The sequence below is a fragment of the Callithrix jacchus genome, chromosome 8 (assembly GCF_049354715.1).
Source record: "Callithrix jacchus isolate 240 chromosome 8, calJac240_pri, whole genome shotgun sequence".
Taxonomy (NCBI): Eukaryota; Metazoa; Chordata; class Mammalia; order Primates; family Cebidae; genus Callithrix; species Callithrix jacchus.
The window spans coordinates 36530258-36544554 of NC_133509.1; the positions used below are offsets into that span (position 1 = coordinate 36530258).

Sequence of the window (14297 nt, forward strand, 5' to 3'; positions counted from 1 at the left end):
CATCATTTCACTTGGGGAAAGGAGAATGCATAATTTTAGGATTTACATCAGAAGGCTTTTTTCTTTTTTTTTTTAAACAAAGGTCTCAGATTTAAATACACATAGAGCAGAATTTAAAATTTTTTTGATGGAAACAAAGCATGTCACAATGATACAATCAAAGTATTATGTTATCACAGGGCAGACTAAGTCTCAGAATCCTGTTTTACCAGTAATCATAGCTTGGGAAATTGACAATTAGACATCCCAAAGGGAATGTGAGTAGCCAGATGTACTCTGGCCAGGTGATGAGAACGGCAGCAGTAGCAGGTGGCCTAGAAGCCCTTAAATGCTCTGATAATGTAGAAACCCGCTGGGGAGTCACTAATTAGTAGAAAGCCATCTAATTCCAAAGATGAAAAGATACACAATACTCTGCTCTTATACAACATCTGAGTAAAAGAAGAGTTGAAAGACTGTTTTCTATAGATAGCACACACAAAAGTCTAACACTAAATCTGACATTAAATATTTGATTTCTTATATAAACTAGATAGACAAAATTCATTCACTCAAATTTCAAATGTGATAAAAAGATGTATAAATCCACTAGTCTGTTGCATTTCAATAACTATCTGCAATTTTCTTCAAAACCCAATATAATATTACCCTAAAATCCCAATATATGTCTTAAATTATGTAACAATTATAAGATTAAATATTATGTTACTAAACACTTTTTAGAGAAACTGTTTCTAATTACTTCTCTTTAAGAAACTAAGCATCAGTTTAATTAACAACTTGACTACCTCCCTCCAAAGTACATAAATCAAACCCATAACATTATGCAAGTGGATTTTAAAGACCCTAAATACTCTGTAAAACCTTTCAGGGAAAAAAAAATGAGATGCTCCCCGGTTTCTAGCAGGTTATCTTTTTTTCTACTTTACCTGTCATTAATACAAAAGAAATGGAATGTGACCATAAAACATATCTGATTATGTTAAGAATTATGAAAAAAAAATTTCTTAAACAAAATATGTATAGTAAAAGTTAAACAAATATATTTTAAGAAAGGTCTGAAAGGAATGTCCCAAATTCTTTTTTTTTTTTTTTAATTTTTTATTGGATTATAGGTTTTGGGGTACATGAGCAGAGCATGCAAGACAGTTGCGTAGGTACACACATGGCAGTGTGCTTTGCTTTTCTTCTCCCCTTCACCCACATTTGGCATTTCTCCCCAGGCTATCCCTCCCCACCTCCCCCTCCCACTGGCCCTCCCCTTTTCCCCGCAATAGACCCCAGTGTTTAGTACTCCCCTTTCTGTGTCCATGTGTTCTCATTTTTCATCACCCACCTATGAGTGAGAATATGCGGTGTTTCATTTTCTGTTCTTGTGTCAGTTTGCTGAGAATGATGTTCTCCAGATTCATCCATGTCCCTACAAACGACACAAACTCATCATTTCTGATTGCTGCATAATATTCCATGGTGTATATGTGCCACATTTTTCCAATGCAGTCTATTATCAATGGGCATTTGGGTTGATTCCAGGTCTTTGCTATTGTAAACAGTGCTGCAATGAACATTCGTGTACATGTGTCCTTATAGTAGAACGATTTATAGTCTTTTGGATATATACCCAGTAATGGGATTGCTGGGTCAAATGGAATTTCTATTTCTAAGGCCTTGAGGAATCGCCACACTGTCTTCCACAATGGTTGAACTAATTTACACTCCCACCAACAGTGTAAAAGTGTTCCTTTTTCTCCACATCCTCTCCAGCATCTGTTGTGTCCAGATTTTTTAATGATCGCCATTCTAACTGGCGTGAGATGGTACCTCAATGTGGTTTTGATTTGCATCTCTCTGATGACCAGTGACGATGAGCATTTTTTCATATGATTGTTGGCCTCATATATGTCTTCTTTCATAAAGTATCTGTTCATATCCTTTGCCCACTTTTGAATGGGCTTGTTTGTTTTTTTCTTGTAAATCTGTTTGAGTTCTTTGTAAATTCTGGATATCAGCCCTTTGTCAGATGGGTAGACTGCGAAAATTTTTTCCCATTCTGTTGGTTGCCGATCCGCTCTAGTGACTGTTTCTTTTGCTGTGCAGAAGCTGTGGAGTTTCATTAGGTCCCATTTGTCTATTTTGGCTTTTGTTGCCAATGCTTTTGGTGTTTTGTTCATGAAGTCCTTGCCTACTCCTATGTCCTGGATAGTTTTGCCTAGATTTCCTTCTAGGGTTTTTATGGTGCCAGGTCTTATGTTTAAGTCTTTAATCCATCTGGAGTTAATTTTAGTGTAAGGTGTCAGGAAGGGGTCCAGTTTCTGCTTTCTGCACATGGCTAGCCAGTTTTCCCAACACCATTTGTTAAACATGGAATCCTTTCCCCATTGCTTGTTTTTGTCAGGTTTATCAAAGATTGTATAGTTGTATGTATGTTGTGTTGCCTCTGGTACCTCTGTTTTGTTCCATTGGTCTATATCTCTGTTTTGGTACCAGTACCTGCTGTTTTGATTACTGTAGCGTTGTAATATAGTTTGAAATCCGGTAGTGTGATGCCCCCCGCTGTGTTCTTTTTGCTTAGAATTGACTTGGCTATGCGGGCTCTCTTTTGGTTCCATATGAAGTTCATGGTGGTTTTTTCCAGTTCTGTGAAGAAAGTCAATGGTAGCTTGATGGGGATAGCGTTGATTCTGTAAATTACTTTGGGCAGTATAGCCATTTTCACGATATTAATTCTTCCTAACCATGAACATGGAATGTTTCTCCATCTGTTTGTGTCCTCTCTGATTTCATTGAGCAGTGGTTTGTAGTTCTCCTTGAAGAGGTCTCTTACGTTCCTTGTGAGTTGTATTCCAAGGTATTTTATTTTTTTTGTAGCAATTGCGAATGGCAGTTTGCTCTTGATTTGGCTTTCTTTAAGTCTGTTATTGGTGTAGACGAATGCTTGTGATTTTTGGACATTGATTTTATATCCTGAGACTTTGCTGAAGTTGCTTATCAGTTTCAGGAGTTTTTGGGCTGAGGCAATGGGGTCTTCTAGGTATACTATCATGTCGTCTGCAAATAGAGACAATTTGGCTTCCTCCTTTCCTATTTGAATACCCTTTATGTCTTTTTCTTGCCTGATTGCTCTGGCTAGAACTTCCAGTACTATATTGAATAGGAGTGGTGAGAGAGGGCATCCTTGTGTAGTGCCAGATTTCAAAGGGAATGCTTCCAGTTTTTGCCCATTCAGTATGATATTGGCTGTTGGTTTGTCGTAAATAGCTTTTATTACTTTGAGATACGTTCCATCGATACCGAGTTTATTGAGGGTTTTTAGCATAAAGGGCTGTTGAATTTTGTCAAATGCCTTCTCTGCATCAATTGAGATAATCATGTGGTTTTTGTTTTTGGTTCTGTTTATGTGGTGAATTACGTTGATAGACTTGCGTATGTTGAACCAGCCTTGCATCCCTGGGATGAATCGTACTTGATCATGATGAATAAGTTTTTTGATTTGCTGTTGCAATCGGCTTGCCAATATTTTATTGAAGATTTTTGCATCTATGTTCATCATGGATATTGGCCTGAAGTTTTCTTTTCTCGTTGGGTGTCTGCCGGGTTTTGGTATCAGGATGATGTTGGTCTCATAAAATGATTTGGGAAGGATTCCCTCTTTTTGGATTGTTTGAAATAGTTTTAGAAGGAATGGTACCAGCTCCTCCTTGTGTGTCTGGTAGAATTCGGCTGTGAACCCGTCTGGACCTGGGCTTTTTTTGTGTGGTAGGCTCTTAATTGCTGCCTCAACTTCAGACCTTGTTATTGGTCTATTCATAGTTTCAGCTTCCTCCTGGTTTAGGCTTGGGAGGACACAGGAGTCCAGGAATTTATCCATTTCTTCCAGGTTTACTAGTTTATGTGCATAGAGTTGTTTCTAATATTCTCTGATGATGGTTTGAATTTCTGTGGAATCTGTGGTGATTTCCCCTTTATCATTTTTTATTGCATCTATTTCGTTGTTCTCTCTTTTCTTTTTAATCAATCTGGCTAGTGGTCTGTCTATTTTGTTGATCTTTTCAAAAAACCAGCTCTTGGATTTATTGATTTTTTGAAGGGTTTTTCGTGTGTCAATCTCCTTCAGCTCAGCTCTGATCTTAGTTATTTCTTGTCTTCTGCTGGGTTTTGAGTTTTTTTGATCTTGCTCCTCTAGCTCTTTCAATTTTGACGATAGGGTGTCAATTTTGGATCTCTCCATTCTCCTCATATGGGCACTTATTGCTATATACTTTCCTCTAGAGACTGCTTTAAATGTGTCCCAGAGGTTCTGGCACGTTGTGTCTTCGTTCTCATTGGTTTCGAAGAACTTCTTTATTTCTGCCTTCATTTCGTTGTTTACCCAGTCAACATTCAAGAGCCAGTTGTTCAGTTTCCATGAAGCTGTGCGGTTCTGGGTGGGTTTCTGTATTCTGAGTTCTAACTTGATTGCACTATGGTGTGAGAGGCTGTTTGTTATGATTTCAGTTGTTTTGCATTTGTTGAGCAGTGCTTTACTTCCAATTATGTGGTCAATTTTAGAGTAGGTGTGATGTGGTGCTGAGAAGAATGTGTATTCTGTGGATTTGGGGTGGAGAGTTCTGTAAATGTCTATCAGGTTTGCTTGCTCCAGGTCTGAGTTCAAGCCCTGGATATCCTTGTTGATTTTCTGTCTGGTTGATCTGTCTAGTATTGACAGTGGAGTGTTAAAGTCTCCCACTATTATTGTGTGGGAGTCTAAGTCCTTTTGTAAGTCATTAAGAACTTGCCTTATGTATCTGGGTGCTCCTGCATTGGGTCCATATATGTTTAGGATCGTTAGCTCTTCTTGTTGTATTGATCCTTTTACCATGATGTAATGGCCTTCTTTGTCTCTTTTGATCTTTGTTGCTTTAAAGTCTATTTTATCAGAGATGAGAATTGCAACTCCTGCTTTCTTTTGCTTTCCATTAGCTTGGTAAATCTTCCTCCATCCCTTTATTTTGAGCCTTTGTGTATCCTTGCATGTGAGATGGGTTTCTGGATACAGCACACTGATGGGTTTTGGATTTTTATCCAATTTGCCAGTCTGTGTCTTTTGATTGGTGCATTTAGTCCATTTACATTTAGGGTTAATATTGTTATGTGTGAATTTGATACTGCCATTTTGATGCTAAGTGGCTGTTTTGCCTGTTAGTTGTTGTAGATTCTTCATTATGTTGAAGCTCTTTAGCATTCAGTGTGATTTTGGAATGGCTGGTACTGGTTGATCCTTTCTATGTGTAGTGCCTCTTTTAGGAGCTCTTGTAAAGCAGGCCTGGTGGTGACAAAATCTCTGAGTACTTGCTTGTTCGCAAAGGATTTTATTTTTCCTTCACTTCTGAAGCTCAGTTTGGCTGGATATGAAATTCTGGGTTGAAAGTTCTTTTCTTTAAGGATGTTGAATATTGGCCCCCACTCTCTTCTGGCTTGTAGTGTTTCTGCCGAGAGATCTGCTGTGAGTCTGATGGGCTTCCCTTTGTGGGTGACCCGACCTTTCTCTCTGGCTGCCCTTAGTATTCTCTCCTTTATTTCAACCCTGTTGAATCTGACGATTATGTGCCTTGGGGTTGCTCTTCTTGCGGAATATCTTTGTGGTGTTCTCTGTATTTCCTGCATTTGAGTGTTGGCCTGTCTTGCTAGGTGGGGGAAATTTTCCTGGATGATGTCCTGAAGAGTATTTTCCAGCTTGGATTCATTCTCTTCGTCCCCTTCTGGTACACCTATCAAACGTAGGTTAGGTCTTTTCACATAGTCCCACATTTCTTGGAGACTTTGTTCATTCCTTTTCGTGCTTTTTTCTCTGATCTTGGTTTCTCGTTTTATTTCATTGAGTTGGTCTTCGACTTCAGATATTCTTTCTTCTGCTTGGTCAATTCGGCTATTGAAACTTGTGTTTGCTTCGCGAAGTTCTCGTATTGTGTTTTTCAGCTCCTTTAATTCATTCATATTCCTCTCTAAGTTATCCATTCTTGTTATCATTTCCTCGAATCTTTTTTCAAATCTTTTTTCAAGGTTCTTAGTTTCTTTGCATTGATTTAATACATGATCTTTTAGCTCACAAAAGTTTCTCATTATCCATCTTCTGAAGTCTAATTCCGTCATTTCGTCACAGTCATTCTCCGTCCAGCTTTGTTCCCTTGCTGGTGAGGAGTTTTGGTCCTTTCTAGGAGGCGAGGTGTTCTGGTTTCGGGTGTTTTCCTCCTTTTTGCGCTGGTTTCTTCCCATCTTTGTGGATTTGTCCGCTGGTCGTCTGCGTAGTTGCTGACTTTTCGATTGGGTCTCTGAGTGGACACCCAGAGTGTTGATGATGAAGTATTTCTTTTGCTTGGTTTTCCTTCTACCAGTGTAGCCCCTTCGCTGTATGACTGCTGAGGTCCGCTCCAGACCCTGCTTGTCTGGGGTGCACCTCTAGCATCTGTGGCACAGCGTGGGATGCTACCAGTTTCTTTTTCTGCTATCTTTGTCCCAGGATGATGCCTGCCTAATGTCAGTCTTTTGGATATAGAGGGGTCAGGGAGCTGCTTGAGGAGACAGTTTGTACTTTATAGGGGCTTAATTGCTGAGCTGTGCGCTCTGTTGTTCATTCAGGGCTGTTAGGCTGCTATGTTTGATTCTGCTGCAACAGAGCTCATTAAAAAACCCTTTTTTTTTTTCTCTCAAATGCTCTGTGTTGAGGGGTTTGGGCTTTGTTTTTGGATGTCCGATGAGGTGTCCTGCCCAGCTAGAAGGCAGACTAGCCACTGTTTGGCTGCCGAGGCTCCGCCCTGCTGTGTGATTCGCCCTGTTCCTGCAGTCTCTGCTGTGGTCTCCGCCACGCCCTGCGGCGGAGTCTCTTCATTGTAGCGTGTTGCCTCAGCAACGGCAGGCTGCGTCAGCAGTGGGCGTGTATCTCAATAGGGACGGGTTGCCTTGGCAACGGCTGGCTGCGTCAGCAGTGGGCGTGTATCTCAGTTGGGGCGGGTTGCCTCGGCCACGGCTGGCTGCGTCAGCAGTGGGCGTGTATCTCAGTTGGGGCGGGTTGCCTTGGTAGTGGTGGACGCCCCTCCCCCACAGAGCATCTCGGACCGTCTGCTCGGGATAGTTTGAAATCGTGGTTTTGTTCGTCCCACTGGGTATCCCAAACAATCTGTTCCTGCAATCCCCTGGGCTGGCCTACTGTCCAAGTCTCGTTCAGTCTCAAGTCCAGCCCTCTCAAGTCTCAGGTTGCCGGTTCAACAGGGCACCCGGACAAGCGCGCCCTGTGGGGATTGCTGGGTAGGGCCGACCGCCGTCGCCCCGGCTGCCGGCTTCGCCAGGCAAATGTACTGCCTGGCGTCCCGTGTCTTTTTTATACTTGGGAGTTTCCCCGTTCTGTGGGCAACAAAGATCAGTCTGGAAATGCAGCTTTGACTCACCGTTTGCGGATTCAACGCGAGCTCCGATCCTGGGTTGTTCTCACAGCGCCATCTTAAGTCCTCCCCCACTTTTTTTTTTGAGACAGAGTCTTGTCTGTTGCCAGGCTGGAGTGCAGTGGCGCAATCTCTGCTCACTCCAACCTCCGCCTTCTGGTTCAAGCGATTCTTTCGCCTCAGCCTCCCGGGCAGCTGTGACCGACCACAGGCGCATTCCACCACGCCCGGCTAATTTTTTTTGTATTTTTAGTAGAGACGGGGTTTCACCATGTTGGCCAAGATGGTCTCGATCTCTTGACCTCGTGATCCACCCGCCTCGGCCTCCCAAAGTTACCCCAAATTCTTAACTGAACTTTGGTGAAATAAAACTTGTAAATGGGAATAGAATATGTTAGGGGTGGGTGGGAATACTTCCTCATTCCATATTTTTGATGTTCACTGGATGGATTTTTTTTTTAAGTTTTTCTCAATCCATTTGTTTTCTAAAGATTCAACAGGAGAAAGATATTTTCTCCACTGAAGAGTTACCTTGATCGTTAAATCTGTTTAATGCTAACATTAACACACAAGACCCTCATTTATTGCTCACCTGCACATGCAAAGTACTTGAAAAATCATTTTGAGAATTAGCCATATTCTCAAATGTGTTGAGTCAATAAGTGTGTTGACTGAGAGTTATAAAAAACAAAAAATACAAAAGATACAACCTGAAAAACAAAACAGAACACATCGACATATTTGTATACTACATGCCTCAAATGAAAGATTGCAAAGCAATTCTATAAAGAAGCAAATGCACTAAAGGAAAAAATCTCATCTATGAGGTTTTTTAAAAGTAGTATCACCTGTTGTCTATAATTATGCATCACTGCTTTAAGGAAAAAGACTACCCCTACATGTTACACCAGGAAAAATAAAGCAAATCTTTTATACTTACAGCAAGTAAAGACTCCTGAACGGAAAGAATATTTTCTTCTAAATCTTCAATGAGGTTCAGGTTCATAACTTTATAATTCAGGGGCGCCTTGACAGGGACATCTGAAGAGTACATTCCCCCCCCCCACCCCACCCCCAGCACAAAAACAAAAACCTGCATAACAAAAACCTTCAGCAGTTATTGTAGCTTTCTTTGCAATACCACAAAATGAGCATCCACAGATGCCATTATAAAATTCATCTTCAAAAAATTTATCCATCAAGTTCTTTGGCATAGCTGGGTCACATTCCCTGGCTTCTTTAAGTTCAGGGCAGAGGAGAGCTTAATAAAGTGAAGTCCTCCTAAATAAGCCGTTCAGAAACAAAATCCCACCTCCAATGTTTCCATTTCCCAGGATCAAAGTGTACCCTCCTCATACACACTGTCAAATTGCGTTTTGGTCACTGAACTCTATGCAATAAAACACAAAACTGCCATATCTAGCTATGCATGTTGCCAAATAGAGATTTTTAGAAACTGTAAATTTTCCTCATTAAAGATCTATCAAACTTCCAAATACAGAGTCAAGAACAGAAATAACAATCCTTATAAATGATAAAATTTAATCCCACTCATTAATTTAAAATTCATCAGATTGAATTTTTGGCTGCAAGCATCAATCTCAATAGGCTATTATTGTGTATTAACTGAGTTTAAAAATTTAACAGATAACTTCCCTAGAAAAAAAGATAATTTGCCACTCTTAATGCTTCAAATGAAATAAATTCAGAATCATTCTATAAATTCCTCTCCCTTTCTACTTCACATTTCTTTCTTAAAAAGAAAAAAGAAGAACGCATCTGACTCAAAGAACTTTGTTAACAAAACACTTTGCAATAACCCATGTAGAACATACAAAAGCCTACAATGAAGGGTAAATGTAAAACAAAGAACATGTAAACCTTTCATTAGGATTTTCAGCTTAAATTAACTAAACAGATTATCTTCAGAGCCTGTAATCCCCAACATTCATGAAAGCAAGAGGCCTCAAATTACAAACCACACAATAATCTTCTCCCAAGAGAAACGGTAGCAAATGGAATACCTAACAGTCATATTCCCTTGGAACAGGTGACCTCATAAGTGCACTTCTAAAAAGATTCTGATATTTTAAAATACGAATTATTAAATAATGCTTTCATGGATACACGCTAAATATAAACAAATACTAGCTTTACAACTCCCTCTAGTGGAAACAAAATATCAAAATGCTCCATAATTACATCAAACAAGGCAGTTACAAAGTGAAAGAAATGCAATGGAAACCTTGCCTCTAAAATACATGATGCCAAGCTAAATGAAGATTTACTATTCTATTAAAGAGCTACCAATATATAAACGAAGTCAGTATTGCCAGGTGAAGTTTCTATCTGCCACCTGCTACTTAAACTATTCACCTTTCTACTCAAGATCATTTTCAAATATGCCATCACTAAATGGCCCATCATCACTAAATGATATATCATCAGCAAATATTATCTTGATATAGATTACCAAGTATTTATGCCCCAAATCACCAGCTCCAGTATATATACATATATAAATGGAGAATTTTACTACATGGAACCAACAACAATCGCAGAGCTACTTCTGGTGACATTGCAGAAAGTACATGTCTACTCCAGCTGACTGTGAGAGTCCAAAATAACAATCTTCCTTAAGCTGTGGCTTTCCCAACAACTAAAAGGCTTATAACAAGCATTCCTATTACAAAAAGAACTTTATCTGGGGCTGGGCATGGTGGCTCATGCCTATAATCCCAGGACTTTGGAAGGCTGAGGCAGGTGGACCATCTGAGGTCAGGAGTTCAAGCCCAGCCTGGCCAAACCCCATCTCTACTAAAAATGCAAAAAAAAAAAAAAAAAAATAGCCGGGCATGGTGGCACATGCCTCTAATCCCAGATACTCAGGAGGCTGAGGCAAGAGAATTGCTTGAACCCAGGATGGGGAGTGAGCCAAGATTACATGATTGCATTCCAGTATGGGCAACAGAGTGAGACTCGGTCTCAAAAAAAAGAAAGAAAGAAAGAAAGAAAGAAAACTATATCTCTGCAATATCCAACTGTGAAATCAAAAGGTATAGTGACTTAAGCTGAAAAGTATCTTTGCAGTCACATTGTTACATTATAAATGAGTTAATACAAGAGCTTCTGAATTCTTTTCTGAGACAGCTTTATAAGGAAAAGTCTGCTTTGGATCAGATCTCCTTCTTAACAAGAAGGACAACTACCATCAGCAGCTCTCAAACAGTACAAGAAAGTAATGTGCTCCAGGAAGTCAGGAGAAACAGAAGTAATGTGTGACAATTAATTTATATTAACTGACAAGCTACGTATCTCTATGATGTCATCAACCTCACTGATCTGCACCCTAATCTGCTCTGTTGACTATTTTTCAGAGATGGAGATTCAGCTGAAACACTGTGAGAAGCTGTGGCTTATATACCTCTCTGCTATGCCTTTATGCCTTGACCCCCAGTGGGCCAACTTTTACTAATGTACCATTAAGAGTTGTAGCACTTTAGAAATAGATTATAAGACTTTTCAACAAAATTCTTGTTTTTTTTTTGTTTTGCAAAATATGGTGATGATCTATCAGTGATGATCTGTGGCTTAAAATTCCACTGGTCTAAATATCCTCTAAATATTGAAGAACTTATTTACTAAATGCTTTCCTTTTTCCGAATGTTAAAGGCACTTTCTCCATTTCATCTTCAATGCAAACGACGGAGAGAATAGAAACGGAAAAGGCAAAATTATAATTGTAAATCTGCTCATAACGATGGCATAAAGGTTGGAATGGTGTATTCACTGGGATATGGGCATATGAGGACAAAGTCCCAACTGGCACCAAAACAACAAAATTACACAGCTTGGAAAAACATGCTGTATTAGCAACTGGCCTTTCATCCCAGAGAGTGAAAATCAGGACTATCCAACCATGTACCAAGAGAGGCTCTTACAAACCCTTAGCAGAGCAGACAGACTATGAGTCAGATGCAGTATGCCTGGTAAGCCTTATAGCACATCATCAGGGATAAAGGCATTCCTCCTATGTCAGCAAATTGAACACAAAGTCATTCACTAAGTAGAGAAAGCAATATGCATTAGCCCACTGCTAACACTTATAACCTAGCTGTAATCCCAAAGCCACAGTCCCAAAGATACCAACAAGGTAGACAGGAAAAAAAGAGCTTTTTTTCTTTAATCTCTTAAGGCTGTGAACTGCTCGGCTATTGCAGGGTCAGGAAGACTGAGATGTTTATAAAGGTTTCTGGATGTGCATGCAAGCTTGGGTTTCATCACCCAATTTATTACTCTAACTTGCAGTGACAACGTATACATACAGCTGAAGATTTGTGAAGTTCTGAAGTTTGTTACTGAAATCTGAACCTCTCTGGCCTCTAATCTCACTCTTTCCCTTGCAGCAATTTTTTTTAAATAGAAATATTTTTATTCACATGAAGTTTCTTACAAATTTAACCATAATCGTGATATTAGAGTCAATTTAGCTATATATCCTTCCACTCTGCTAGAAATACTCATTCTTAGATCATTGATCTTTTAAAAACAACTTTCCCCCTGAAATTCTCTATCCCAGCATACAATCTATAAAAGAGGTGATCCCAAATAGCTATTTTCTACAGTATCTAGAATTAATCACCTCCTTAACTAATATCTCTTTTAAAATTTTAACCACACAATACACTGGCATTATGAGCTCCCTAATACCCTACCTAGCTCTCTAATATCTTTCCCAGTGAAAAATCACCTGTCAAAATATTTTTTTCTTCTTTACAGTAATGATTTCTTAAACTGACCCTATCAAGAATCCCAGTGGCTAAACCCCAGGCAACTATCCAAGCCACTGCAGTCATGAAAACCTCATGCGGCAGGTTCCAAGTAACAGAAAATCCTCATTCCCATCCTTGCCACAACAATTGTTGTGAGAGGCGCTGCCAAAATCCAGAAACTCTCACCGGGGTCATAAACTCAAATGCCCTCGGGGACCTGGCAGAGAATTTACCAGAGTGAAGCAGGCAGGTCTGAGTGCATAAGCCCATGTCTGTGTGAGAAGTGGGGACCGTGGCCAGCTGGGGAAGGAGAGCCACTGCTCAGCTCCAGCCTGCCTGCTGCCATGTGCAAATAGAGGCCAGGTGTGGCCAGGGCTTTGGATGTTTTTAGATAAGCCAGACTCTGCAGCGCTGCATAAAATTTTCCAATCTTCAAATACGGATTCAATTTTTTTAAAAGCACTCTGCAACCAAACAATACCTGCCTATGAACCAAATCCAGCAAGTTGCCAGTTTTCTATCACTACCATAATTCTACTGCCAGCTACATGAGCATCAGTCAATTGACCCTATTCTTTGCTTCCTGTTAATACTAATGGTCTCCAATAATGATTTAGAAAGATTTCTTTACATATTAGAAAATGGGTCATATAAAACACAGTGTCAGGACAAAAGAAGCCTTTGGTCATAGGCAATCAAGAAATTGGACTTACACTAAAAACAACCAAAACAAGTAAACTGACTTCCACCAATAACACTACTACTGCTACTATTACTATCGCCACCATTTACTGAACACTTACTATGTGCCAAGAATTCTGCTAAACACTTTATATATAAATAATATGATCTCTCCTTTATTCATTTCTTTTTATAATCTATTGACCATACAGACTTCTGAAAAATCTTCAAAAATATGATATCACTTTTCCTTAAAATCCTCTACTGCCTTCCCATTGCTCTTAGAATAAAATAGAAACACCTTATCATGGCTTTCCATGATCTACCACCCAACACTGGCTCATATATAACCAATACCATGGCCTTCTGGCTGCTCCACAGATAACATGGGGTCTCTTCCCAACTCCCCAGCTTACACTCCTTGGTGTTTTGGCCTAGAATGATCTTCCTCAGGCTTCTGCATGGCTGGTTCCTTCTCATGAGTCAAGTCTCAGCTCAAATATTGCCTCCTCTTAGAGACCTTCCCTCACCACCCCATCTACAGCAATCCCCTACCAATTGCTCTCATAGCACTCCAGTGTGTTTACTGTCATTTATTAATGATAAATTATCACTCACTCAAATTACTTTCATCACTTGTTTATTGTCTGCCTCCACTAGGATGTAAACTATCCAAAGCAAAGACCCTTGTCAGACTGGCTCATGGCAATGTTACAGGCACCTAGAATCTAACCTTTCACTTCCAAAGGAAAGACCCTTGTCAGACTGGCTCATGGCAATGTTACAGGCACCTAGAATCTAACCTTTCACTTCCAAAGGCAACCGTTACCTCCTAAACGAAAAGAAAATTTTAACCATTTATCTGATGGCATCATTCACAGTTGTGTTTTATTCTTGTCTTGAAAATAGAAGCATTCCACTTATCCACTTTTTTAGTCTAAATAACAAGCAGGTTTTAGGGTTGTTTTAAAAAAACTTTCAAATCCCTTCAAAATGACACAAGATGGTATGATTTTGATCAGGAAATAAAATTTGTTAAAGATCGGGTTTAGGGTCAGTTTTTAACAATTTACCTCTTTCTCCCTTTCATAGTCCTCTTCGTCATATTCCTCATCTTCATTTTGTGCCGGTAGCGCCACACTGCCAAAGTCTAATGACATGGTCCTCCTGTGGGAAGAGAAAGATGTTTGGTTTCTGAATATCCCATAAAATCTCCCCAGAACAAACTACATAAGAGATGCCATACATACACAAAGTCAAAAGACAGAAACAGACTTGGAGAAAATATGTGTAACTCAGTTATGGCCAATACAAATAATTGTGATTCATAGAAAATAGCGGTATGACAGCAACTCATGGAAAAGAAAAAATGCAAATAGGTAATAACACCATGAACAGACCTTTCTAGTGGTCTGAAAAGTGTAAGTTA

The 14297-nt window shown here is 39.7% G+C and overlaps 1 protein-coding gene across 18 annotated transcripts in view; it reads right to left on the reverse strand.

Annotated features, from left to right (window-relative positions):
- The window catches only part of CEP152 (centrosomal protein 152), an 82906-nt gene that overhangs the window by 63230 nt on the left and 5379 nt on the right, over positions 1–14297 (reverse strand). For 17 of the 18 annotated variants that reach the window (XM_078334213.1, XM_035259613.3, XM_035259614.3 and 14 more), the window contains exon 2: positions 13942–14035. In XM_078334213.1, coding sequence (XP_078190339.1) covers positions 13942–14028 — 87 coding nt within the window. In that variant the 5' untranslated portion in view covers positions 14029–14035. Of the gene's footprint in view, positions 1–8007; positions 8137–13941; positions 14036–14297 lie in introns of those variants that run through there. The other variant, XM_035259610.3, reaches the window with a different exon arrangement.